General features: G+C 46.7%; 1 protein-coding gene across 3 annotated transcripts; it reads left to right on the top strand.

The window, feature by feature from the left end:
• The first annotated feature begins 238 nt into the window (after window positions 1-238).
• RPS24 (ribosomal protein S24) lies at window positions 239-13,049 on the top strand. Of its 3 annotated transcripts, XM_066600366.1 has the most exons (7): window positions 239-323; window positions 1,467-1,532; window positions 3,490-3,699; window positions 6,603-6,713; window positions 9,169-9,186; window positions 12,462-12,485; window positions 12,968-13,049. In XM_066600366.1, the coding sequence occupies exons 1-5, from the start codon at window positions 321-323 to the stop codon at window positions 9,172-9,174; spliced, it is 396 nt and encodes a 131-aa protein (XP_066456463.1). In that variant the 5' UTR covers window positions 239-320; the 3' UTR covers window positions 9,175-9,186; window positions 12,462-12,485; window positions 12,968-13,049. The 3 variants fall into 3 exon arrangements, with proteins under 3 accessions (XP_066456463.1, XP_066456464.1, XP_066456462.1); XM_066600367.1 differs by lacking the exon at window positions 9,169-9,186; XM_066600365.1 differs by lacking the exons at window positions 9,169-9,186; window positions 12,462-12,485.
• Window positions 13,050-26,872: the final 13,823 nt, after the last annotated feature.

The raw sequence follows: 26,872 nt of genomic DNA, 5'->3' as shown, positions 1-26,872 counted from the left end.
TGAACACAGCCATTGTAAACAATGAGATCTATTCACTGCATATTACATGTGCAAAAATTGGCTGGTACGCCGGTGTGAGCGAACCCCGAGGAGGTGAGCCGTGAGCCGCCTACCGCCACCACCGTGCACTCGGAGACACGGAAACTAGCGTTGCTCCTTTAAATGGGCGGGAACTATGTACATGACTGACAGTGCATTGGACCACTGATTGCCTTCACAGCGACTCTAGAGCCACACCCACTTCCTGTAAAGCCGACGTTATGATTGGCTGAGCGAAGCTCGCTCTTTCTTTCCTTCCTCCCCGAGAGAGACGTTACAAGATGGTGAGTGTCACCGCCCGGTACAATCCGCCGTGTATCTGCGCCATCCCGCCCCGCACGGCGCTGAGCTCCTCCAGCGTGGCCCTCCGACCGCTTCTGCACCGCCGCTGTCGTGGACTGCTGCTCTCCGGAGCTTCCTGATGCCGTGTTGTCCGGTATCGGTGGCGCGGCGCTTGGTTGGGTTGCAGAGATGTAGCTGAGCTGACGGTTGACTTTGCACCTCTCGCTTATCTACAGGTCCGCCGTGGAGAGGCTGAGGGGCCTAGTGGGGTCCGTCTAGGGGGGCTTACTGCTGCTGGAGAGGGTCGGTGGGGTCCTCCACTTTCTGCTATCTGGCAGGCTGGTCGGCGGGGGTGCAGCGGCTCCTGCAGCGGTGATGTTATCTGCCTGCCCTCATGGCCCCCCAGTATCGGACCCACCAAGGCCGCTCTCACACAGTTTTTAAGCCGCAGCGGTAATGGTGGCCCAATACTTTCATTGACTTCACTGTGTCCTCGCAGACCTGCATGCGAAGTGGAGCGCTGTCTGCTCTATTTTGGCGCGGCTTTATGTCTTTTATCGCTCCTCCTCGCCCGTTAGTGGTGGTTGCACTAAAAACTGTTAGATGCTGCAATCTGCTTTTAAAATTGTTGGTAAAAATCTCAGTAAAATGCGATTAATCGAGGCGTGTTATCGGCGCTGTGATGGAGGCCTAGGTGGTGGTTGCTGCAGTCGTCTATTGCTGTCGTTTTGGCGCCCACAGGCGTAGAGCGCTGACTGACCGTCAGCTGACATGATAGGTCTTATAAAGCATGATCATTCGTGAAAGTACTGTGCAGAAACTCGCGTGCGCCGATCCCTGCTGGTGAGGCTGGTTATCGCATATCTGACAATAACCGACATCGCGAAAGTGCAGCGTTTGTATACAGCGGCACTAAGTAGAGCGGGAAGTAAGACGGCGCGAGACAACGTCACATCCCTGTGCTACGCGGCTAACCTAGCGGTAGAACGCTGCGGTGTACATACGGTGTTCTCCCATCCGTGTCTCCCCTACCCTCTTGCGCAATGCTCTCCAGTCAGTGGCGGCCCCTGCTGGCTGTTGTCGCCCCTGCAGGGTTGGTAGAACACCATTGATGTATAACTGACTTTCCGTCTTCTTCCTCTTAGAACGACAGCGTCACCATCCGGACCCGGAAGTTCATGACCAACAGGCTGCTTCAGAGGAAGCAAATGGTAAGCCGCTGCCTGCCCTGATCATGCCGATGACTGCTGTCCTTTATGCTGGACTTATAAACCTCTTCTCTGTGTCATTGTGTGACCCAACAGACCAAGGTATAGCTGCTGCCACTAAAAGGTGACACAAAGCAGAGTGTTGGCTTCTCCTACTGGCCCTCTCCCTCCTGCAGCCACTAGGCTAAATACGATATAGGTGTTCTGCAGACCTAAGTGTTTGGATATAATGTATCCCCTCCCAGAAGACTCTGAAGAGGTATCTGCTGCGGGTGGAAAGTAATCGCCATGGATGGCAGTCTCCTGGATTAGGGAGGTGTCTACAGCAAGCCAACGGTGAGGGGCAAGTGGTCCATTCAGTAAGCCACATGGTCAGTCAATGTGCTGGAGCTCCGGGCTACCCACCTGTCCTTCAAGCGTTGAACTCGTAGGACATCCAGTCAGGGTACAGACCGACAACGTGTTAGTGGCATACGCCAATCATCATGGTGGCACCTGCAGCTCCACCGCCATGATGGAGGCCTCAGATCCACCAGTGGGTGAAGGCTCACTGTCCAGCACTCAGCAGTCTACATTGTGTGGAGGGGACAATCGGCGTGTAGACTTTCCCAGCTTGGAAGTGAGTAGATCCTTGAGTGATCGCTACCCCACAACATGTTGCAGGACGTCTGCACCAGGTAGGGAGTTCTGAACGTGGACTTCATGGCCTTCAGATTCAACCACCAGCTTTCAGCCCTCGTGTCCCGTACTCATAACCTCATGCCCTGGGCATGGATGCGTTAGCAAAACGGAAGCCATTCTACTTTACATATTCCTTTCCACCAGTTCCACTGTCTGGCTACTCAAGAAAGCCAAACTGGAGGGCCTTCCACTGATCCTCATCGCTCCAGACTTTACGCCGGTGTGGTCACTCTGCTTGCCAGCACACTCTGGAAACTCTCGCTCAGAGGAGCTCCTCTCAGGGTGCAATCTTCCACCGGAATTTAGCCATGCTGCATTCAACGGTCCAGTTGTTGAGACCGCGGTTCTGAAGGTGCTTGGTTTTGTGGACTGAGTCGCGCATAACATGCATAGGACCAGAAAACCCTCTTGCTGTATCTACTACTGGGCTTGTAGGGACTTCAGCTTCTGCACTCCCACCCATGTGCTTCATCTCTCATCCTGCCATTCCTTCTGGAGGGGATATATTTGGGGTTGGGGCTTAGCTTATTCAAAGGTCAGTTCTTCGTACTGTTGATCCTTTTCCAGCCGCCTCTGGCATTGAAGGCTGCGATACTTTCCTTCAGGGGTCACTCTATTCCCTCCTTAAATGACCCCTCTGTGCTATGGGACTGAGGTCTCATGTCCACGGTCATGCATGGATTCCCAGTGCAGAATCCTGTAGCGGTTTCTACTTGTGCCTGCAGCCATGAGGCCAAAAATACATTTTATCACCTGTCCAAATGTGGTGTGGGTCTCCTCAATCGTGGCCGCATCTTTTTCTTCTGCAAGGTGGATGCTTTTAGGCGTGCTGCACGCATGCGCTGTGTTTTTGTTTTTTAAATACATAATTTAAATCTGCTTTCCCAGTGTCAGCTGTGGCCGTGCCCCGCTGATCGGATGGCTCGTAGTTGGTCTGCTCTTAGGTTTTGTCAATCTATGTCTCTGCGCCATCGCTTCTACTGCTCGCATGAGAACTCTATCCCTCCTGCCGCCACTAAGCGAACACCTTTTTTTGCTTAGTGTCGCCTCCTAGTGGCAGCTGCAATACCCAAGGTCTGCTGTGTTCCCCAATGGATGAGCGCTTCCGCTAAGTAACATCAATCCCATGTTTAGATGTGAGCTCCAAGGAGTCATTGCTGTATCTTGCGTCAATGGACGATATTAGTAAACATGCAGTTTAGGAAGAAGACAAATGTAGCAACGTGGCCAGTTTTCAGTATTGCTGATTATATAATGTGCATGTTGTGCTTGCTTTTAGGTCATAGATGTCCTCCATCCTGGAAAAGCTACTGTCCCAAAAACTGAAATCAGGGAGAAGCTGGCAAAAATGTACAAGACAACCCCAGATGTCATCTTTGTCTTCGGTTTCAGGACTCACTTTGGTGGTGGAAAAACTACCGGCTTTGGCATGATCTATGACTCGCTAGACTATGCAAAGAAGAACGAACCCAAACACAGACTGGCCCGAGTAAGTGACAAGGAGGGCCAAAGGCTTTCCTACCCTTAAAACTGTCCAGGGACCCGGATGATCCTTTAGACCATCCAGACAGGCTGCATACATCAGATGCTGTCCTGCTGACTTAATTGCAACCCACTGTACGTAGTAAGGCTGGCACTGGAGTACTTACTGTCTAGTACGCCTTCTCCACTACAGTGTGAAGCTTGGTTATACATGGCACAGGTAGGGCTACAAGATTATTGATTGTGATGGAGTCAGCGGGACTATAGCAGGATGGGCTGCATATCTTTTCAGCTGATCAGAGCAGCTCTTTAATGTGGGAAGAAGGAAAAATTCAAATATTCTTGCCTTTAAAGGGAACCTGTCATGTTTGAACCCCATAAACTGTTATGGGGCTGAGATGAGGGAAAGTAGCTGTTCCATTCCAGTGCTGTGTCCTTAGTATGCACATGGCTTGACTACTGCATGATTCTCCTACTCATTTCTATGCAGAGAGTCAAGGTGCTGACGTGTGCCAACTTAGTGGGGACACAATGCTGGAATAGGGCACCCGGTAAGTATTAAATGCAGCTTCCCCGTTCCCTCAACTTTGAGCCACATAATGTAGTTTATGAGGCTGGAATGTGGTGATGAGTTGCATGTAAAATAAAGCTACCCTAGTTATTTGACTCTAAAGCCTGATGACCTGACTGCAGACAGACCAGAATATCATTCCCGTTCTGATCCAAACTAGTTTAAATGGAAGTGTTGGCAGTTATGGACAGAAAAGCGCATAATTTGGTAATCTGATTAAGTCTGCATTCAAATGTGTTTTGTATCACAGTAGCTTATGGCCTGAATACGGACTACCGCACTAAAGACAATAGTCTGTAGCTTGGATAGAACAACCACCACAGGGATTTCCAGTCACTCCTATGTTCAAACACCAAAAATAAAGGGAATCTTAACCACTTGAATTGAGCAAATCAAATATCTAATGAAGGTGACAGTTATTGAAATAAAAGCTGTCTTTAGTAATTCCTGCCTGGCGGTACCTGCAGGGGGCATATAGCATTACATGGCTACTACTGATGAATGGTGGTCAGTCTGCCAGACTAGTAGGGTCCCCTCTGACATCACTGATCCTCCTTGAGACAACCTTTACTTTAATTCTGCACAAGTTTAACCCATTCCCGCTGCAGGGCGTAAGTTTACGTCCTGGGAGCGGGGTACTTCCCGCAACAGGGCGTAAACTTACGTCCTGGAGATAGCGCGGGATCACATATGATCCAGCGCTATCCCGCAGCGGGAGCCGGCTGTCAGTCACAGCCGGCGTCTCGCTGCAGCAGCGGGGGGACATCGGAGATGCGCCCGCCACTTTTAACCCCTTCCCTGCCGCGATCTAAGTAGATCGCGGCAGGGAAAGAGTTCACAGCGGGAGCGTGGCTCCCTCTGTGTCTCCGGCCGGAACTCGCGATGTCATCGCGAGAGCCCGGCCTGTCACCATGGCAACAGGACGCCAGACACTGGCGTCCTGTATTGCCTATGCCTGAGATCGCTGTATGAGCGATAAGGCATGGGAGAGCAGTAGCTCTGCCATGCCTTATGACGGCGATCATCAGGGCAGTGATTAAAGTCCCTCAGAGGGACTCAAACAGTGTAAAAAAAAAAAAGAAAGATTTAAAAAATGAATTAAAAAAAAGAGTAAAAAAACCATTTTTTTTATGCTTTCTCAGATTAGCATAAAAAAAGGTAAAAAAAAAATAAAACCCCACATATTTGGTATTGTCGCGTCCGTAACGATGCGTACAATAAGTTGCACATGCTTTTGACTGTGCACTGAAAAAAACGCTAAAAAAAAAGCTAAAAAACTGAGGCAAAATGCTCATTTTTAGCATTTTGCCTCACTAAAAACGCAATAAAAGTGATCAAAAAAGTCGTATGTACGCCAAAATGGTACCAATAAAATCTACAGCTCGTCTCGCAAAAAATAAGCCCTCATAGAGCTCTGTACATCAAAAAATAAAAAAGTTACGTGACTTTGAATGCAGCAATTTAGAATAGAAAAAAGATTTCCAAAAAAAGGTTTTTATTGCAGAAAAGTGGGAAAACCTAAAAAAAAGTTAGAATTTTGGTATCGTTGTAACCGTAGCAGTCTGCAGAAAAAATGGTAAGTCTCATTTATGCTGCATGATTAACGGTGTAAAAAAAAAAATAAAAAAATCTATGGCAGAATTGATGCGTTTTCTCTCTGCTATCATTAAAAAAAAAATTTACAATATAGTCTATGTACCCAAAATTGGCATCGATAAAAACTACAGTTCGCCACGCAAAAAACAAGCCCTTATACGGCCGCGTCCACGGAAAAATAAAAGTGATGGCTTTTGAAAAATGGAGATGGAAAAATACCAAAAAATCGCTTGGTCCTCAACGCCAAAATAGGCCATGTCATGAAGGGGTTAAAAGCTGCTCTGATATGTTGTACACTGTAACAGGATTTTGTTTCTAATGGCCCTTCTACACAGGATGACTGTTCAGATTCCCATACTCCCACAGGAATATGAGCGATAATCGTTCTGTGTAAACGCATGCAGCGAATGAACCTGTCGTTCAGTGTACACAGCAGGTGGTCACTTTCAGAACTACTTACTGTGAATGGAGTTGGGCGGGTTGAGAACGCTCCTCGGCTGCTCTGCTTCTATTCTGGCAGCACTGAGCGATGCCAACGATACCTGCTCCAATATAACTGCTCAGGAGGAGCCTCACTGGGACATGCTGTCCTGGCATTATTTGCCCAACAGCTCATCCCGTGTAAAAGGGCCATAAGAAAAAACCAAATAAAATGAAAGGGAGGGGAAAAAAAACTTTCCTGTCATTATGTAAGGGACAGTTCCTGTAGTTGCTGAGATTAAATATACTTTTTTCTTTTATAGCACGGTCTGTATGAGAAGAAAAAGACTTCCAGAAAACAGCGTAAAGAAAGGAAGAACAGAATGAAAAAAGTCAGGGGTACAGCTAAAGCCAGTGTGGGTGCTAGCAAAAAGGTAAGTGTGACGCAGTGATACCCTTGGCTTCCTTTACAATGGTTGGTAATGTCCCTTTAAACGGCCTCTCTAATAACTTTCAATTTTCTCTAATCTTTACTTCCACACTTCTGAAGTACAGAAGGTAACCTTTCCTCTAGAGAATTAGGATGTAGAGTCTACACGACTGTAGCTTTGTACTTGTTAATGTTGTGAAGAGAACCCCTCAGCATTAACTCAATTTGGCTCGTGCTGTAATCCTCTTGGGGTGCTAGTATTGCAACTTTGTTCCAAAAAGCCGGTGGAGCTGTGCTTCTGCGGCCGCCAGCTGGACTCTTCACACTGAGCTGACGAGTCCCAAGTGGCAGCCGCAGTTGGGGTTCCTCAGCGTGCTTTTTGCAGTGGGGATGCTACTTGGAATTAGCACCCCAACTGACTCTAGAAGTGCTGCTTGTCTAGAGAATTTGTCTGCATGCTCCAAAGGTCCATGTAGCCTAATATAGTACAGGCCATGGTAAGGCACCAGGGGCCTACTAGACCATTTACATGTACTTTCGGTGGAATTTTGTGTATATTTATATTAGCCTGTATATATTTGCTGAGCACTTGTTTAATTTATAGCACCATATTATAAAACAAAAGGACTGCTCTTTCAGAGTATTTGCTTCCCTAGTTATTAAGGGAGACACTAAGGCCTCCCTCACACAGGCGTTTTTTTGTACAGTGTTTAGCACTGCTGAAAACGCAGCGCAACTTGGTACTGCTTTATTGACTGCGCTAAACGCAAGCCCTAGCTACACTACCAAAAAAAGGCAATACTCGCCAAGCTGGCGCCAGCTGGTTTCCTGCAGCTGCTCTCCAAAGCTCAACCAGGCTTCCGGGCACTTGTCAGCGGCGCAGATCATCTTTTGCTAGTAATAGGGTTTGAAGACCACGCTTCCAGCAAGAGATTGCTCTGATTGGCTGAGCTAGCACTTGAGGCACCAATCGGAGCCAGCACTTGAACTAATCACAGCAATTGAATGAATGGCTGTAATTGGCTCAGCTGCAGGCCGAGCCAATCTCTTGCTGAAGGCAGGGTCTTTAACCCCTTCCCGCTGCAGGGCGTAAGTTTACATCCTGGGAGCCTGGTACTTCCCGCAACAGGACGTAAACTTACGGGGGGGGGGGGGGGCCATCGGAGATGCGTCCCGCCGCAATAGCGTGCGCGGGTGGGGTGGGGGGATCGGAGATGCGTCCCCGCTGCAACAGCGCGCTGCTTCTCTCTCCGGCCGGCTCTCGCGATGTCATCGCGAGAGCCCGGCCTGTCCTGTATTGCCAATGCCTATTATCACTGTATAAGCGATAAGGCTCTGCCATGCCTTATCACAGCAATCATGAGGGCAATGTTGTAAGTCCCCCAGGGGGACACAAATGTTGTAAAACAAAAAAACCTAAAGATTAAAAAAATTAAAAATGCTTTTTTACCTTTTTTATGCTTTTTCTCAGATTAGCATAAAAAATGGTGAAAAAAATAAAGCCCCACATATTTGGTATTGTCGCGTCCGTAACGACGCGTACAATAAGGTGCACATGCTTTTGACTGTGCACGGAAAAAAAGCGTTTAAAAAAATGCTAATTTTTAGCATTTTGCTTCACTAAAAACGCAATAAGTGATCTAAAAAGACGTATGTACTCCAAAATGGTACCAATAAAAACTACAGCTCATCTTGCAAAAAATAAGCCCTCATAGAGCTCCGTACATCAAAAAATAAGTTACAGGACTTTGAATGGAGTGATTTAGAGAAAAAATGTTTTCCAAAAAAGGGGTTTTATTGCAGAAAAGTGGAAAAACCTTTAAAAAATGTAAGCATTTTGGTATCGTAACCGTACCGACCCGCAGAAAAAATGGAATTGTCTCATTTATGCTGCATGATTAACGCTGTAAAAAAAAAAAAAAAAAATATCTATGGCAGAATTGATGCGTTTTCTCTCCCTGCGATCATAAAAGTTTTACAATATAGTTAATGTACCCAAAAATGACGCCGATAAAAACTACAGTTGGGCACGCAAAAAACAAGCCCTTACACGGCCGCATCGACGAAAAAATAAGTTATGGCTTTTGATATTTGGAGAAGAAAATCCGCCAAAAATTGTTGCGTCCGTAAGCCCAAAATAGGCCATGTCATGAAGGGGTTAAACACTATTACTAGCAAAAGATGATTTGTCGCTGCTGACAAGTGCTCAGAAGCCTGGCCAGAGCTTTGGAGAGCAGCAGTAGGAGCCAGACAGCACCAGCTTGGTATTTTTTATTTTCCAGCTTTCCTGGCTGCGGTTTCAACTGTGCTTAAAACGTATGCCAGCGCTGCTGAAAATGCTGTGTTTCTGCAAACGCCTGTGAGGGAGACCTATGTTTTTGGCTGTAACAAACTGGTTAAGTTGTTGTGTTCACTCTTTCTGCCTCTCTGTTTCACTCTTTCTTGGCACCCTTCTTCAGAAATAAAGTGACCTACAGGTATAGTGACTGCATGAGTGTGACTGCTGTTCCAAACTGTCCCATTTTAGGTTTGCATGTGACTGTTCTCATTGTACATGAGTTAATGGAACATGACTGAAAACATAGATGGTAAAACTTGTTTACTGCAATGTCTCTAGAATCAGAAGAACACTTTAAAAATTCATATTGCATAGTGTAAGATGTGGAATTCATCTGATCTACAAATGTGAGGCGGTTTTTACACTTTCTAGCTCTCATGGGTGCACTTCTGGAGACTATTAATCCCTTGTGGACTTTTCAAAAGAATCAAAACTTTTGTTTTTTGCAGACTAGCTGTATTTTTCAATGCTACTATTTAATGTACCATATAATGTCCTGAAACTTAAAAAAAAAAAAACTTAAATGGAGTGATTTTAGAAAAACATAACTTCACTGTGAACACACTGCAGAAGACTTGAGCTTGCAATCATTAAATCCCCCATGCAGTATCGCTTGGATCAGGGTATTTAAATGCTGCTGTTAGAACTGACAGTAGCATTTCAAAGGTTAACAGCCGCGATCAGCGTTCTCGTGGATTGCTGCTGTAATGAACAGCCAGCATCTGCATTATAGGGAGCGGAGTTGGCTCACAATCCCCCCTCCCTACAAACCCTGAACAAACGGTGTAAATTTACATCCTGTGTCGTTAAGGGTTTAAAATTTTTTTTATACAAGCTGGACTGACAGGTAAGGGCTCATATAAATGGCAGTCTACATTGCTCCTCTGTATAAGCACAATCCTACTCCATGTGTTCGGATATTGTCTGTAAAAGCAAATCTTCATGTAAATGGCAGCGGTACGATAGAGGCTTAATGCCATACAAAATAAACCCAGAGAGAACATCCACATGACATATTCTCCGCAGCAGGATTTTGTCATGATTTGTGGCTAAATTTTCATGCAGAATTCAATTGCAAAAGGTGCAACTGGCAACAAGAAAAGCCACTGTATAAATTGATTCTCTACTTCTGAACTGCAGGTCAAGTTAAAGTGGTTTCACATCTGCGGCGGGGAAGGGGGGAACCCCGGCTGAATGGGTCTGTCTTATGATGGAACTGAACAGTGCCACTTGGACCCCACTGAAAATGATGGGGTCTGGTTGTTTTCTGCTCGCCTGCATTTTTCTTCCAGTCTTTTGTGTCAGATCTGCGATGGACCCTCCAACCCTTACACTGCAGATTTCAAAAGAGTGAATTTAAAAAAATAAAAAAAAAAATATCATATACATGTAATAAAAGATCATCCACTGTGCTGCTAGTGCAAATGCTGTGGATTTTTAGCACTTATAGGGAGTCTGTTCTGCAGGCATCATATTATGGGAAAACTGTATGTATGGTCATTCAGATAGCTATCAATCACTGGCTCCACCCACTGGACTGCGTCTCTGAGCAAGCAGAGCTGCACGTGAATAAAATTCTACTGAATTGGCAACTACATATCATCTACTCTGCTCTTCTGGCTCTACAGCATGATACCTGCAGAATGGATAAAATGTTCCAGCTGACAGACTCCCTTTAATTCTAATCGAGGAAGTCTCCAATGGCTACACCCAGTGTGTATGTAACCCAACTCGAGTAACCTGCCAAAAACTTCTTGTATTGGTAGCAGACGTCAGTTGTGACAGTACTATGTTCTGTTGCAGTGTGAATGAGTAGTGGCTACAAGACTTGCTGTGTTTTGCACAGCAACAGTTTTGTTAAGTTGTAAATGTCTGTTGCCGGTAAGCAGTTCAAAGGTCAAACTACATAGACATTAGCATTTAAAGTCTGCAGAGTCCTTAGCCACACAGTGGCCACTACATATTTCTGCACCCTTGGGGTATTTTCAGATGCTGCGGGTGCACTGGAGCTCCCGTATCTGCAGTATTCATAGTAGCAGCAGTGCAGATGAGACATAACCAAATGTCCTATCAGTTGTGCTGCGCAGAGCTCTTCGATCACACAGGTTGCATCGCTGTAGCGCTGCTTAAATCTGCACTATTTGGGGTGGTTTTTGCTGGTGTGGAGAACCTGCAACAGACCCCCCCCCCCCCCCCCCCCCCCTTTTTGTGGCTAAACGCTTAGGTTGGGTTCACACAGGGTGTGTTTGCTGCAGAAATTCCATGCAGAATTTTGCTGTGGCCACTAATACTGGTATTAGCCAGCCATGTGGACGAGACTTGTCAAATCTTGTCCACACAGGATGGCCAATCTGTTGTGGCGTTAGCTGACACTGTAGCGTGGATTTCCCTGCCACAGCATGTCCATTTCTTTATTTTTTTCTCCTCTGTGGGAGCGCTGGTCGCAACGGAAAAGCATGCGGCAAGCTGCTCGAAAGTAGCTAAGTGCCGCGGGTTTTGAAGCTGCGCTTTCCTGGCAGAAGTCTCGCAGCTTTACCACAAGATTTTCGACGGGATTCCGCCCCGTATGCATCCAGCCTTAGTGTTCATGCAGAGCACAATTGAGCAGCGTATGAACGCAATTTCTGTAATCATGTTAAAATTGTTTCATATGAATACACATAAATGGGGAAACGCATGAGCTGTTGTGTCCCAACATATATTGGTTTTGGTGTTTTTTTAGATTTTTAATGTGATTTTTTTTTTTTTTTGCTTTATTTCTTTTTAACATCACTTTGCTATAGGTTGTTGGGTTTTCGCTTTATCGCTTCAAGGGCTCCCTCATACAAGTACACAGCAAATACACATGTAACATTGCACATTTACTGCATATTCTATGCACCCATAGACTTTAATGATGACTATTATGCGCCAAAATAGGACATGCTGCCGTTTTTCCCCCACATGTATAACGTTCTGAACGCCAGTGTAAGTCAATGGGCTTTTAGCACTGTGTTCTGTGAGCAAAAAAATACACACATAATATGTAGCCTAAATACTAGAGATGAGCGAGCATACTCGCTAAGGCAAACTACTTGAGCGAGTAGTGCCTTATAAGAGTACCTGCCCGCTCGTCTCTAAAAATTCGGGTGCTGGCGGGGGGGGGGTGTGTGTGTTGTAGTGAGTTCCTCCCTGCCGACACGTGAATCTTTAGAGACAAGCGGGCAGGTACTTGCATAAGGCAAATACGCTTGTGAGTGAGCCCTAACTATGGTTAATACTGGGAACTCGTCACTTTTAAGTTGTAAAACATCTTGGGTTTAAAGTCTCATTTACTAGATTTTCCTAACTAGCATTGTTTCTCACTTGGTTTCCTCTAATATTTGGGTGTCCTCAACTTATATTCTTCCTTTTCTTTTCCTGCTACTTTCCCAGTGAGTTTGAGGCTAGTTTTCACAGGTACTTCAATTCTGATGTAATGCATGATTGCATGAAACAATACTGCTTTTATAGGATGGCTGATGACACAAAGCTTTGCATGCTTATTTTGTGTGCATTTAGAGTAGTTAGCTTATGTACTGTTAATTACTGTTAATTAGTATAGGAAAAACCTCACTGCATGATAAAAACATATATTTTTTTTTTTTGTCATGGAAATTTGCCTAAAGGGACTTTTGCTACCTTATTTGACGAGTGCTTGAGGCTAAATTCTGTCATGCGAGTTGCGTATTGGGGCAGACTCCCCTCATCAGGTCATCTGTATACACTTGGCTTTTTTTTAGGTTACTTAAGTTGTGTTTGCTCGTGTGTTGGTCCCTTTTCTGATTCTAGGGCATGCTGCAGTTTAAGCTAGGGGGATGTTGAGAAACTTATCTTTTGCCATGTAGTTTTTATGTTTGGTGTTTTGTTTATCTTTCTTTTCTACTTTTGTCTTTTTGCAGAAGGACTAAAGGATCCCAAGATTGTCCACATGTCGATTGTACTTCAGTTCTGGATCTTGTAATAAAAATGTACAAAAATCGATGCTTTTGACTTTAATTGCTTTTGTTTAAGACTTATTTTCTCAGGGGCACATGTTCATTTTCCGTATGGATACCTCAGGGGCTGCAAACGCAGCATTGTGTCCAAAAATCATCCCAGCAAAGTCTACATTCCAAAAGCCAAAAACACTTCTTGTCTGAGCCCTGACACATGCACGAGTTTACGTGCACAAATGGGGCATTTGTAAAAACAGAGAAACAAAGCTCTGAAGTTATTACTGATTCTGCAAACTCCTGCTGTGTTATAGGAAAAAAAAGGTTTTTACATTGAAAATCTACAAAAAAGAAAAATGAAATTTCAGTTGCCCTTTGCTTTTAATTCCTGTAAAACATCTGAATGGTTAAACTCCCTAAAGATGGATTCACACGAAAGTATATCGGCTCGGCTTTCGCGCTGAGCCGATATACATCGTCTCTCTCTGCACGGGGGGAGGCTGGAAGAGCCAGGAGCAGTGCTCTCAGCTCCTGCCCCCTCTCTGCCTCCTCTCCGCCCCTCTGCACTATTTGCAATGGGGAGAGGTGGGGCTAATTTGTGGAACTTAGCCCCCCCCCCTGTCCCGCCTCCTTTCATTGCAAATAGTGCAGAGGGGGCGGGAGCTCAGTTCCTGCCCCTGGCTCTTCCATCCTCCTCCTCTGCAGATGAGGACGACGTATATCGGCTCGGCGTGAAAACCAAGCCGATATATGTTCGTGTGAATCCAGCCCTAGGCTGGGTTCACACTGGACAGAGTTGCTGTGCAGAATGTCCACACGGCAATTCCATCCTGGCTCCTAATCTCGGGATTAGCCAGCAAAGTGGATGAGACTTTGCAAAAATGTCATCCACACGCTGCGACTAAGCTGAACAGAAACTGACTTGTGGCGCGGAATTCAATTCTGCAGCATGTCAATTCTTTTCTCTCCTTCCTATGGGGAGAGGAAGCCAAAGCGGAATGCCGACGGCGAAACCGCTCCAATTCCTGTGGCTAAAGGCCAAGGGTTTGAAGCTTTTTCAGCTGGAAAAAAAAAAAAAATCAAAATTCTATCCCGTGTGACCCGAGCCTAAATGCCACTTTGAAGGGTGCAGATTTTAAAATGTAGTAGTCAAGGTGGATTTTCTGATATTTAAAGGGGGTATCGCCATAATAAAAAAAAAATTCTATACTTTCATATTTTTTCCCAGGTAGACTTCCTAAGGCATCATCTCTATTGTCTAGTCCCCCGGTCACCTTGCTTCCAGTTGGCTTGTTATGAAGCATGTATTCCTTGCATTCTTCTGCAGGTCAGTAAAGGTCTCGTCCTGACATAGCGCTCACTGGCTGGGTAGGAATGCTGAATCTATTGAAACAACAGGCATGCACATTCTCTGCAATAGCTAGGCACTCCGTACATTGCAGGAAGACTGCCTGTGGATGTACGTAACGTCACAGGAAACAGACTGGTCAGCCAGCTGGAGGGAGTGACTCACACCCCCACAGGACTGCAGGAGAAGATGAGGTAAGTAGACTGTGTGGGGAGAAATGGGGACGCATAATTATATATTTATATATTTTCCCCAATGACAACCCCTTTAAGCCCTTAAAATCTGTCAACTGAATTGGTCCTTTTTAAAAAGAGAAAAATCAGCTATTGAAATTTGTTAGTAAATGTGAAAAGTTAATGCTAAACTTGTACACAAACGTTAAAAATTATTGCAATATATATAGTAGTCCTATGGTAAATGTTAGTCAGACATCACAAAAAAATCTGCCTATGGCCTCCCTCACACAGGTGTTTTTGTACAGGGTTTAGCGCAGCTTTTCCCCATGACATCATGACAGCATATGCTGGAGGTTGCTCACCTGCTGACCTGATGGGACAGGAAGAGGCAGAGTATAAAAAGAACCTCCCCTCCACCAACACCAGTGTTTTTCCTGTCCCTTCAGGACAGCAACGGCAGAGCTCCAGCGACGCTGTCCCATGCCGGAGGAGGACTTACCGACGAAGCGGCAACCCCAGTGGGAAGGACCCCATCTGGGCGCTTTCCGGGGACTGCGTGGGCCGGGGTCCAAGTACGGGCTGCCGGCACCACTGCGGCCGTCATTTCAGGCGGCGGCCGCCATCTCCGGGTCCAGGGCCGACAGGAGCGCTCCAGGGCGGCGGAATACAGCGCGGTGACATCAGACGCTCCGCAAAGGGGCCGTGGCCTGCAAAGGGTGTGTGGCCTGGCACGGCCGGCGCTGAATTTAAAAATCTGCTGCCCCTGCATCAGCTGGTGGTGTTTCCCCACGCTAAGGAACGATCCTAAGTACAGGAAGCGTTCCTGCAAGACGCAAGATGTCGGCCAGAGAGGACCCAGAGACCCTCCAAACTGTAAGTGGTCCGGTGGACCAACCTACACCTGCACTACATACACTTCCCGACTAACAGAGTTTCCCTTGTCTTACAGGACAGGGATACTCAAAAACCGAGGGAGGCTAGACGAAGGAGTAAAAAATGTCCAGTATGTCTAACCAAACTCGACGACTCCTGCACAAAAACGTTATGTGCTACCTGTTCCGCAAAAGTTATGCAGGAGGAAAAAACTTCCCTTAGGCCGCCTGCACACGAGCGTTCCGGATTCCACTCGCGGATTTTCACGCGCGTATGGTACCTAAATGTGCTTGCGGATAGGTGCGGATGCGTGAAAAATCACGCGCGGATATACGCGGATGTGTTGCGGAAAAAAACGCGCAGAAAAATCCGGAAGACACCCTTATTGTAAACCCAACCCCTAGAGAACTGCCCATTCCCTGGAAAACAGCTTAAAAACCAACACCCAGACTCCGTTTTGTCCCTCTTGCTTGTGTGAGCACTGTTAAATTATTCTGGCAACATGCTTTCACCCGGTGAGCAGATGTCTTTGTGGGCATGGTTGATCCATGAAACTTTTTTCGGACGTACTGCGGTAACGGAGGAGGAAGAGCCCCCCAGGAAAAAAAGGAGGTACTGGGTGTACCCTGGCTGGTGTCTGCTGGCTGCTCTCTGGTAGATGAGGGGACTGAAAGGACAGATCTGCAGTTGAAATGTGCCTGTGAAGCTCTGCTGTGTGTTGGGACGCCTCCTACCATGCCTACTTCCTGTAGTCATAGCAACCAGTGACTCCATCCGCAGCTGCACTCCGGATGTACTGCGTGAAAAAACGCACCCATTCACTTGTATTGGAGGCTTCACGCGCATGATCCGACCAAAATTAGAACAGGTCGCAGATTTTTTCACTCGCGTGAAAAAACGCGATACACATCCGTCCGTCTGGGGACAACTGCGGATCCTCATAGGAGTATATTGGCTGCGGTCTGGGGCGGATTATGTGCCTAAAATCACGCGCTTGAAATTCTGCTCGTGTGCAGGCACCCTTATGGCCGAAATTCGGTCAGTCGCACGGGAAGAAGTGCAGTCCTCCCTCTCGGACCTCCAACCTGGGCTTTCTGGGGTTACACGCAGGTCGGTTCCGGCGGTGTCTGAGTCCGACTCCGACATAGCGGAAAATATGGATTTTGACGGGGAAGTGACGCAGGAGGACAAAAAATATCTTTTCTCTACCTCAGACATGGATCAACTGCTAAAAGCTGTACGCAGAACCATGCAGGTGGAGGAAGACGTGCAGCAACCCCGCACAGTCCAGGAGGATATGTTCGCGGGGTTACTCCCGCAACAGAAATCTTCATTCCCCGTAAACGCCACGCTCAAGCAGCTGATTCTAAATGAGTGGGAGGGCGTGGATCAGGCTCCGCTAATTCCTAGGGAATTCAAAGAACGCCTTTTATTTCCGGGAGATGAGGTGTCCTTTTTGGACGAGATACCAAAAGTCGATGCGGCAATTGCCATGGTATCCAGAAAGTCCGGATTACCCTTTGAGGATACGTCCCACTTAAAGGACCCGTTGGACCATAAGGTGGACACAACCATGCGTAAAGCCTGGTCTACCTCCGGTCTGATCATGAAATCCAACATCGCGGCCACATCCGTGGCTCGTTCCATGGCAATCTGGTTGGACCAATTCGCAGCCCTAGTCGACCAAAAACCCCTAGGGAGGAGTTCGCAAGTGGCATCCCTCTGCTACGGATGGCAACAGGGTTTCTGGCAGATGCTTCAATGGAAACAGTCCGCTTCGGAGCCCGCATGGCAGCACTATCGAACACCGCCAGAAGGGCAGTGTGGGTAAAAGAGTGGTCGGGGGACTCAGCTTCCAAAAATAGGCTATGTACCCTACCGTTCCGGGGCGGGCGCATATTTGGACCAGACCTGGATCGTCTGCTGGAGAAAGCAGCTGACAAGAGTCACGGACTACCTGCCACCAGACCACCCAAGAGACCCTTCACTCCTCATCCCTCGTCCACGTACGCCGGGAAGGGGAAGACCGGAAGATGGTCTTATCCGAAGGGCGGAAGGGGTAAGACTTTAACTTTTGTCCCTCAGCCCATACTTTCGGGCCCGGTAGGGGGTAGACTGGCTTGCTATTCCAATAGCTGGCGTAGTATTACAACTAACGAGTGGGTACTGCACCTAGTGTCGGAGGGGTACAGGATCGAGCTACTATCCCGCCCCCCGGACAGATTTGTGATAACCCCAACCCAGTCTCTAGGCCTAGAACAGGCTCTGTTGGAGGGCGTACGGAACCTGCAGGGTCTCGGCGCGATTATCCCGGTCCCCAAGAAGGAACAGGGAAAAGGTTTCTATTCCCCCCCTCTTTCTGGTTCCCAAACCAGATGGCTCCCACCGCACCATTATCAATCTCAAACAACTGAATAGATTCATTGAATATAGGAAATTCAAAATGGAAACCATTAGAACTGCAACTCCTCTAATTGCCAGAGATAACGTAATGGCTACAATAGACCTTAAGGATGCCTATTTTCACATCCCTATTTACGCCAACTCACAAAAGTTCCTGAGGTTTGCGCTGGGGGTAGAGGGGGAAATCTGCCACTTTCAGTTCGTCTGCCTCCCATTTGGAATCTCCTCGGCTCCGCGAATTTTTTCCAAGGTCGTGATAGAAATGGTGGCCTTCTTACGAAATCAGGGTGTCATGATCATCCCCTACTTGGACGACTTCCTATTGGTGGCAGATTCCCCGTCTACTCTGAGATCACACTTGGAGTCCACATTGCAATTATTTAAGGAGCTTGGCTGGATTATTAACGAGTCAAAATCCAACATGGAGCCAGAAACCAGGAAGAAATTCCTGGGTGTCATCCTGGATTCCAGTCTACAAAATTCGTCCCTTCCTCCCCTAAGAAAACATCTTATCATAGAGGAATGTTCCAACCTCTATAAAAAACATAGGGTAACGATAAGAGACGCAATGCGGATCCTGGGACTAATGACTTCGTGCATCGGCGTGGTCCCCTGGGCCCAGTTCCATAGTCGCGGACTCCAGTCACTAATTCTCCAGAATTGGGACAAGGTAGCCCTGCTTGTGGCAGTTACGTCGGCCAGACGTGTGGGGGAAATCCAGGCCCTCTCACGAAGGGCCCCATATATGACTATCCACCCAGACAAAATAGTTTTTTCTTTAGACCTGTCCTTCCAGCCTAAAGTATTGTCACATTTCCACAAGGGCCAACCAATAGTTATTCCAGCCTTTTGCCAAAATTTCAAAAATGGAAAAGAACAAAAGCTCCACAATATAGATGTCAAAAGAGCGGTACTAGCGTACCTTGAGGCAACGGAAAGTTTCAGGAAGTCTGACAAACTTTTCGTTCAATTTCAGGGGCAGGCCAAAGGAAAGGCCGCTTCTAAAGATGCGATCGCCAGGTGGCTCAGGAGAGCCATCCAGGAGGCTTACAAGGCCAAGGGCATCCCCCCTCCAGAAGGATTGAATGCCCACTCAACGAGAGCGGTGGCATCCTCTTGGGCAGAGAGCGCACGCGTCGATTGAGCAAATCTGTAACGCAGCCACATGGACTTCAGGCCATACTTTCATTAAACATTATAGGCTGGACTTTAAATATAGTCAGGACGTATCCTTCGGTAGGAAGGTGCTCCAAGCCGTAATCCCTCCCTAAAAAGCACATGCCACTTATTTGGTATTCCTCCAGCGTATGATGTCATGGGGAAAACGGGAATTTTTTCTTACCGATTAATTCCCTTTCTGGAAGACATCATGACAGCATACAGGCTTCCCCCCCCCCCCCCCCTTACCAACATGGTTACCCTAGTTTGTCCAACACATGAGGTAATCTGTATGCTTTGACTTCTGAGGTGTGTGATGTCAATAAAAACACACCTTCTGGTTAAATAGCTGGTCACTGGGGTCATTTGGAACGCACTGGTGTTGGTGGAGGGGAGGTTCTTTTTATACTCTGCCTCTTCCTGTCCCATCAGGTCAGCAGGTGAGCAACCTCCAGCGTATGCTGTCATGATGTCTTCCAGAAAGGGAATTATTGGTTAGGAAAAATTCCCGTTTTTCAGCACAGGGCTAAACGCTCCCATTCATTTCAATGGGGCTGCTCATACAAGGCTGATATGCAACGCTGTTGAAGACGCTGCGCTATTTTATTTTTGGCCGTTTTCAACCCTGTGTTGCCCATTGAAACGAATGGGCAGCGGTTTCAGTGCTGACAGACGCGGAACAACTTAGCACTGCCGAAAGTGCAGTACCAAACGCCCTAGCTACACTGCCTGAGTCAAAAAAAAATACCCACCTGACAGGTGATGTCTCTGTCCTCGGGGGTGCTCTTGGGACTTGTCCCTGCCTCCAACAAGAGATTGCTCAGCCAATCACAGCCAGCGTTCTATGCATCCAATCACATTCATTAAATGGCTGTGATTGGACGCATCCAATGCTGGCTCTGATTGTCCAGCCAGCTATCACTCGGCGGCGCTTAGCCAATCAGAGCAATCAACTGGCTTCACAAGGTCCTGACAGCGACTTCAGCAGCTAGGGGAGTATTGAGATTTTTTATTTTTTTTCCCTATCGGGAGCCTTGGCTCTGCTGAAAATGCAGCCAAAACGCAGGCATAACGCATGCCAGCACTGCTGAAACCAGGCAGAATCTGTAGAAAACCTTGCATTTCTGCTAACACCAGTGAAAGAGGCTTAAAGGGGTTGTCCCGCACCGAAACGGGTTTTTTTTTTTTTTTCAACCCAACCCCCCCCCCCCCCCCCCCCCCCCGTTCGGTGCGAGACAACCCCGATGCAGGGGTCAAAAAAGAAAACCGGAGAGTGCTTACCTGAATCCCCGCGCTCTGGTGACTTCTTACTTACCTGCTGAAGATGGCCGCCGGGATCTTCTCCCTCGGTGGACCGCAGGGCTTCTGTGCGGTCCATTGCCGATTCCAGCCTCCTGATTGGCTGGAATCGGCACATGACGGGGCGGAGCTACACGGAGCCGCTCTCCGGCACGAGCGATCCCATTCATAAAAGAAGACCCGGACTGCGCAAGCGCGTCTAATCTAGACGCTGAAAATTAGACGGCTCCATGGAAACGACGCTAGCAACGGAACAGGTAAGTGAGAAATTTCTTAACTTCTGTATGGCTCATAATTAATGCACAATGTACATTACAAAGTGCATTAATATGGCCATACAGAAGTGTATAGACCCACTTGCTGCCGCGGGACAACCCCTTTAAGGCTAGCCATACACAGGTGAGTGATATTCGGCCATGAATCACAGCCCAGTATCACACTTGCCACCATGTAAAAGCCCCAGGAATACGAGGCGGTTTTTATGTGAGAACGGCCTTGCATTATGTAGAGGATCACCACGTTTTCACATTGCTTTCAATGGGGCTGCTGCCACCCCTGTTGAGAACAGTGGGAGATCTCACAGCTAGATTGGACATGCTGCAATAGGTTTGTGGGAAACCATCGCTCGTGTATGAACCTATTCAAAAGAATGGGGTTCATATTTTTTCATCTCAAAACGCACAAATCTCAGTTTTTTTTAGCCTTGTGAAACCTGTATTACAAGGAAAAACATTAAATTGTGAATCTTTCCCAATTTTTTTTTTTTTTTTGTTATATAGATGAAAATTTTACAACTAGTCATTGTGTTTTGAGAAGTAAAAGCATTTGAAAATTAGTGACATGTCTGGTTTGGAAAAAAAAAAGAATCAGGCTTGGTCATTAAGGCCAAAATAGGCACATGTGTGCTGTGTCTTGAGTGTGATTTGGGATTAGTGACTTGATTCAAGGCCTTTGCAAGAGTGCCTTGTATTTACTGAATTTTGGCATATATTAAAGTATCTGGATAGCATGGTCAATCACAAGGCCTTGTTCACATGGCTGACAGTCGTGTTGCTACAAATCGCATGTATGTGAAGCCAATGCTTTCCTATGGGTTACTTCACACATGCGATGTTTTGTAGCATGCAACATCCTGACACAAACTTCTCAGGTCTGTTGCTATGCCCACGCCTCGTGATGTTTTGTAGCCCATGTTTCCCTATGGAGCCTCCCTCTGTTTTATCACAGAGTTTGCTGCTTACTGTGCAGGCACTTGCTAGGGCAAATGTAGGGGTGGGTGGTAATTTAGAAGAGCAGGATCAGGCAGTTAGCTGGGTGACAGGAGGAGAAGATACAGGAAAAATTCAGGGAGGCTAGTCCTGAATCAGACCGACACTGACTGGCGATCTCACGTACCTTCCTGTCCCAACAGATATAGAGGAGAGCGACTCCAGGGAGTACTGGAGGGAGGATGGAAAAGACCGTTTACCTAAGTGTTGAAGAGCGTGGTGCGGTGCCTGCTCAGTAAGTGTTGATGGTTTTCGGATTGCTGGACCATCTTTACATGCTTCAGCATCCCTGCACATGGGCCAGACATTCAGCCTGCAACACTGCATCCGGCACAGGGGCACTGGACGACGACGACGACGACTCAGAAATGAGTATACTCGCTAAGGCTAACTCCGAGAGAGAGAGACCCTCCCTCCCTCCCTGTACCAGTGGAAATCTATCTAAAGTTGAGCATGGTGATCGTCTCCTGCTCTCTGCATTGATCTAAGTTTTATATAGAGGCACTTATTAGCTCCTCTTACTGACTGTTTCCATTGGATACTTATACCCTGTACAAGTGGAAATCTATCCAAAGTTGAGCACTAGTACGATCGATGGTTCCAGTCACTTACCTTGATCTTATTATATAGCTCAGCTCTAATCACACATTATAAGCGTTAATAATATATCGGATAGTTGGTGTGAATATATAACATACTGGTTCCTGATGAAGTGTCTGCATGTGACACAGAAACGTGTGGAACCGAACCCACATAATTTTCAATCAGAATTTTCTGACATTGGAACCATAAATATAGATACAAATAAGATCCTTCTTTCAAGTAATCATAATTTTAACCTTGCTGATTGCACCATGAAACATCCATGTTTGGGAATATTATTATTTACTACCAAAATGAAAAACAGGGATCCATTTTTGTTTATATTGTCCACTCAACAGGTTACTTGATTGATTTTGAGGTTGCAGTCCATCAATTATTCTGTGCTTGCCAATTGGCATGATTGGACAACTGTGACAAATCTGACAAATCTAACACTATCACCCTCAATCGGCTATGGTGACAGCGCCGCCTACTGCCTATAACACGGTGTTAAGTTGGACATTTTTTGATGTGTTTTGTGTGAGTTTGTCTTTGTCAGCCCAAGATTTTAACTAGTATCAATAAAAGATTATCTATGGAATCTGTACTCCTCCCCTCAAATTTATACACCAGGTTTTCTCTAAGATTTCCCCTACAAAAAGGTACCAGACAGGGATGCCCGCTCTCTCCCCTTTTATTCAACCTTGCAATAGAACCATTAGCAAGAATACTATAAGGGACTACAGGGATCAAAGGTATCAAGATCCGGGACAAAATGGTCAAGACAATGCTATTTGCGGATGATATTTTGTTGGCACTTGGTGGTCCGCACACTGATTTGCCATGGGTTTTTGCTATATTAGAATCTTTTGGGAAGAAATCGGGTTTCAAGGTAAACACTACAAAAAGTAGATTGCTGGACATATCCCCCCATGGCAAACTCACTGGCATAAATCTCAAAAGTTCTCCAGTCAGTATAGTCCAAAAATAGTATTAAATACTTGGGAATAAATATAGGCAAGAGACCAGAATCCCTTTACTCTCTAAACTATCCCCCATTGATACTAAAGATAATAAAAGAGGTAATCTCCCTCTCTCCCTTCTGGGCAGATGTCAATTAAAATGGTAAGCTTCCCAAGACTCCTTTACCCTCTGCAGACAATAGCCCTCTTACTACAAAGATGCGACTTGAAGAAATTGCACATGCTATTCATGACCTTTGTTTGGTCTCGGAGGCGAGCACGTATTGCCCTAAAACAAAATGATGCTCCCTAGGAATGGAGGTGGAGTAAATTTCCCAGACATCCGTATGTACAATGTTGCTAGCCTTATGCGACCTTCTCTGGACTGGATAAGGGGATCTAGCGAATTTTCTAATAATAACTTAGAGGTGGAATTATTCAACCCATGGAGCTTAAATGCCCTCTTGCATACAGGTTTTTCTAATCTTCCTATTGAAAGTAAACATTCTATATTGGCTAGAGCCACTATAGCAGCCTGGTAGATAGCACGTAAGAGATATGACCTGCCATTTAAAATCTCCAAACATATGGACTTATGAAATCAGCCAGAATTTAAAGAAGGAAGGGAAAACAAAATGTTCAAAACATGGCGACTGAAGGGTATTCTAAAAGTTCAACACCTTATACATCCAGAAGGTCCTAGATATAAGTCTTTTAGGGAGCTGTGCAAAGAACACAATTTACCAGCGTCACATTTTCTCCCATACGCCCAAGTACAAAACCTCTTACAGAAAAGACTAACTGATATAATAGAGGAGGCAATATCTAACCCTATCGATACACTAGTTAAAAATCTCTCACATAAATATTCGATTTCTGTTTTATATAACAAATTTAGAGAGGGGTGGGTGATGGAGAACAGCTCTAACTTATTCCAAAAATGGTCCCACGACCTACAGATCCCGGAACTTCCCGAGGGAATGATTAAGAGCTAGAACTCTGTGAGAAAGGCAATCTCAAATGAACGATGGCAGAAAACATATTTTAAAATAATCCACGGAGCAATTTATGGGTTTGACAAAGCGCAGAATCCAAATGGCCCAACAAGGTTACAAGCTTGCCCTAATGCACCACGCCTAAATCTGATTTCTTACATGGCATTTGGCAAAGCCCAAAGATAAGTAGGTACTGGGTTGAGATCCAAAAGTTGGTGCAAGACATAGGGGGTCAGAACCTGCAATTAACACCACAAGTATTTATACTTCACCAATTTCCAAAACAGATGAGAAAGGTTAATATGACACATACCATACTTCTGATCGGCAAGAGGTGCCTTCTGAATAACTGGCTGCTACCTAAACCCCTGTGAATAAATGATGCCTTACAACAGTTAAAACACCTGAAAATGGAAAGAACTGAGATTGAGCGATGTGTGGAATCTCAAGCCCCTAAATTTTTCGAAAAGTGGAGGGATTTCATGGAAAAATTTCTTGGCCACAGGGAAATTATGGAATGTATGTCACAGTTCACCAACACCACTTGGGACTAGAGATGAGCGAGCACCAAAATGCTCGGGTGCTCGTTACTCGAGTCGAACTTCCCGCGATGCTCGAGGGTTTCTTTTCGAGTAACGAACCCCATTGAAGTCAATGGGCGACTCGAGCATTTTTGTATATCGCCGATGCTCGCTAAGGTTTTCATTTGTGAAAATCTGGGAAATTCAAGAAACGATAGGAACGACAAAGAAACGGATAGGGCAGGCGAGGGGCTACATGTTGGGCTGCATCTCAAGTTCCCAGGTCCCACTATTAAGCCACAATAGCGGCAAGAGTGGGACCCCCCCAACAATTTTTACTTCTGAAAAACCCTCATTAGCAAGGCATACCTTAGCTAAGCACCACACTACCTCCAACAAAGCACAATCACTGCCTGCATGACACTCCGCTGTCACTTCTCCTGGGTTACATGCTGCCCAACCCCCCCGCACGACCCAGTGTCCACAGCGCACACCAAAGTCCCTGCGCAGCCTTCAGCTGCCCTCATGCCACACGCTGGCCTCATAGCCACACCACCCTCGTCTATTTATAAGTGCGTCTGCCATGAGGAGGAACTGGAGGCACACACTGCAGAGGATTGGCAGGGCCAGGCAGCGACCCTCTTTAAAAGGGGCGGGGCGATAGCCCACAATGCTGTACAGAAGCAATGAGAACTCCAATCCTGTGCCACCTCCGTCAGGAGCTGCAAACGTGGGCATAGCAATGGGGAATCCATGTGCCACACAGTATTCATTCTGTCAAGGTGTCACATAGCTCAATCCACACTGCAAAGGGAAAGCCGTCAGCACTCTGCCCCCTACCCAAGTCAGTCAGTGCCTTTTGTGCCAGACAGGTCAAGCACCGCAATTGGAACTAAGTTTGCACCAACAGCATAGGTGGGTCCTAGGAAGCCCAAGACATGAACAAAAAATTGATCTGAGCGGCCAAACAAGGCAGACTTGCACCGCGCCCACGGCATAGGCCTCGGCCCACAGATTCAGCAATCCTAGGCTGGGAGCGGACTTTCACTGCACCCACGACATAGGCCTCTGCACAAACCCTCAGCAATCGCGTGCCTACAGCGGACTCCAATGCTAGCGTAGCTGTGCACGTCTCATTAGCGCTGTATTGCTCCTGTAGTTTGTCCCAATGCAGTGCCCCGGATAGTAGAGCTAACGTCAGATTAAATACAGGTGGGCTTCGGCCCACACTGCATGCCCCAGTCAGACTGGGGTTCTTTATAAGTAGACACAGGCAGGTACAACTCCGTCTGGACCGACAGCATGGGTGGGTCCCAGGAAGCCACCGGCGTTGTATAAATAAATCCCATTGCATTGCCCAGCACAGCTGAGGTAACGTCAGATTAAATGCAGGTGGGCTTCGGCCCACACTGCATGCCGCAGTCTGACCGGGGTTTTTAATACATAGACACAGGCAGGTACAACTCAATAATGTAAAGTCCGTGAGGACCAACAGCATGGGTGGCTCCCTGGAACCCACCGGCGGTACATAAACAATCCCATTGCAGTGCCCTGGACAGCAGAGCTAACGTCAGATTAAATACAGGTGGGCTTCGGCCCGCATTGCATGCCCCAGTCAGACTGGGGTTCTTTATAAGTAGACACAGGCAGGTACAACTCCGTGTGGACCGACAGCATGGGTGGGTTCCAGGAAGCCACCGGCGTTACATAAATAAATCCAATTGCATTGCCCAGCACAGCTGAGGTAACGTCAGATTAAACGCAGGTGGGCTTCGGCCCACACTGCATGCCCCAGTCGGACCGGAGTTTTTAATACATAGACACAGGCAGGTACAACTCAATAATGTGAAGTCCGTGTGGACCAACAGCATGGGTGGCTCCCTGGAACCCACCGGCGGTACATAAACAAATTCCATTGCAGTGCCCTGGACAGCAGAGCTAACGTCAGATTAAATACAGGTGGGCTTTGGTCCACACTGCATGCCCCTGTCAGACTGGGGTTCTTTATAAGTAGACACAGGCAGGTACAACGCCGTGTGGACCGACAGCATGGGTGGGTCCCAGGAAGCCACCGGCGTTACATAAATAAATCCCATTGCATTGCCCAGCACGGCTGAGGTAACGTCAGATTAAACGCAGGTGGGCTTTGGCCCACACTGCATGCCCCAGTCAGATTGGGTTTTTTTTTTCTTTCAAAGTATTTTTATTGCTTTTTTGTTAACATCACATATGCAATTATTTCGAATATCATCCAAACATGGATTCTACTAAGAAAATACAGCTTGTG

Source organism: Eleutherodactylus coqui, chromosome 4 (assembly GCF_035609145.1).
Source record: "Eleutherodactylus coqui strain aEleCoq1 chromosome 4, aEleCoq1.hap1, whole genome shotgun sequence".
In the NCBI taxonomy this organism is placed as follows: Eukaryota; Metazoa; Chordata; class Amphibia; order Anura; family Eleutherodactylidae; genus Eleutherodactylus; species Eleutherodactylus coqui.
The sequence above is the reverse complement of the archived record's forward strand: the minus strand, read 5'-3'. Positions and strand labels throughout refer to the sequence as shown.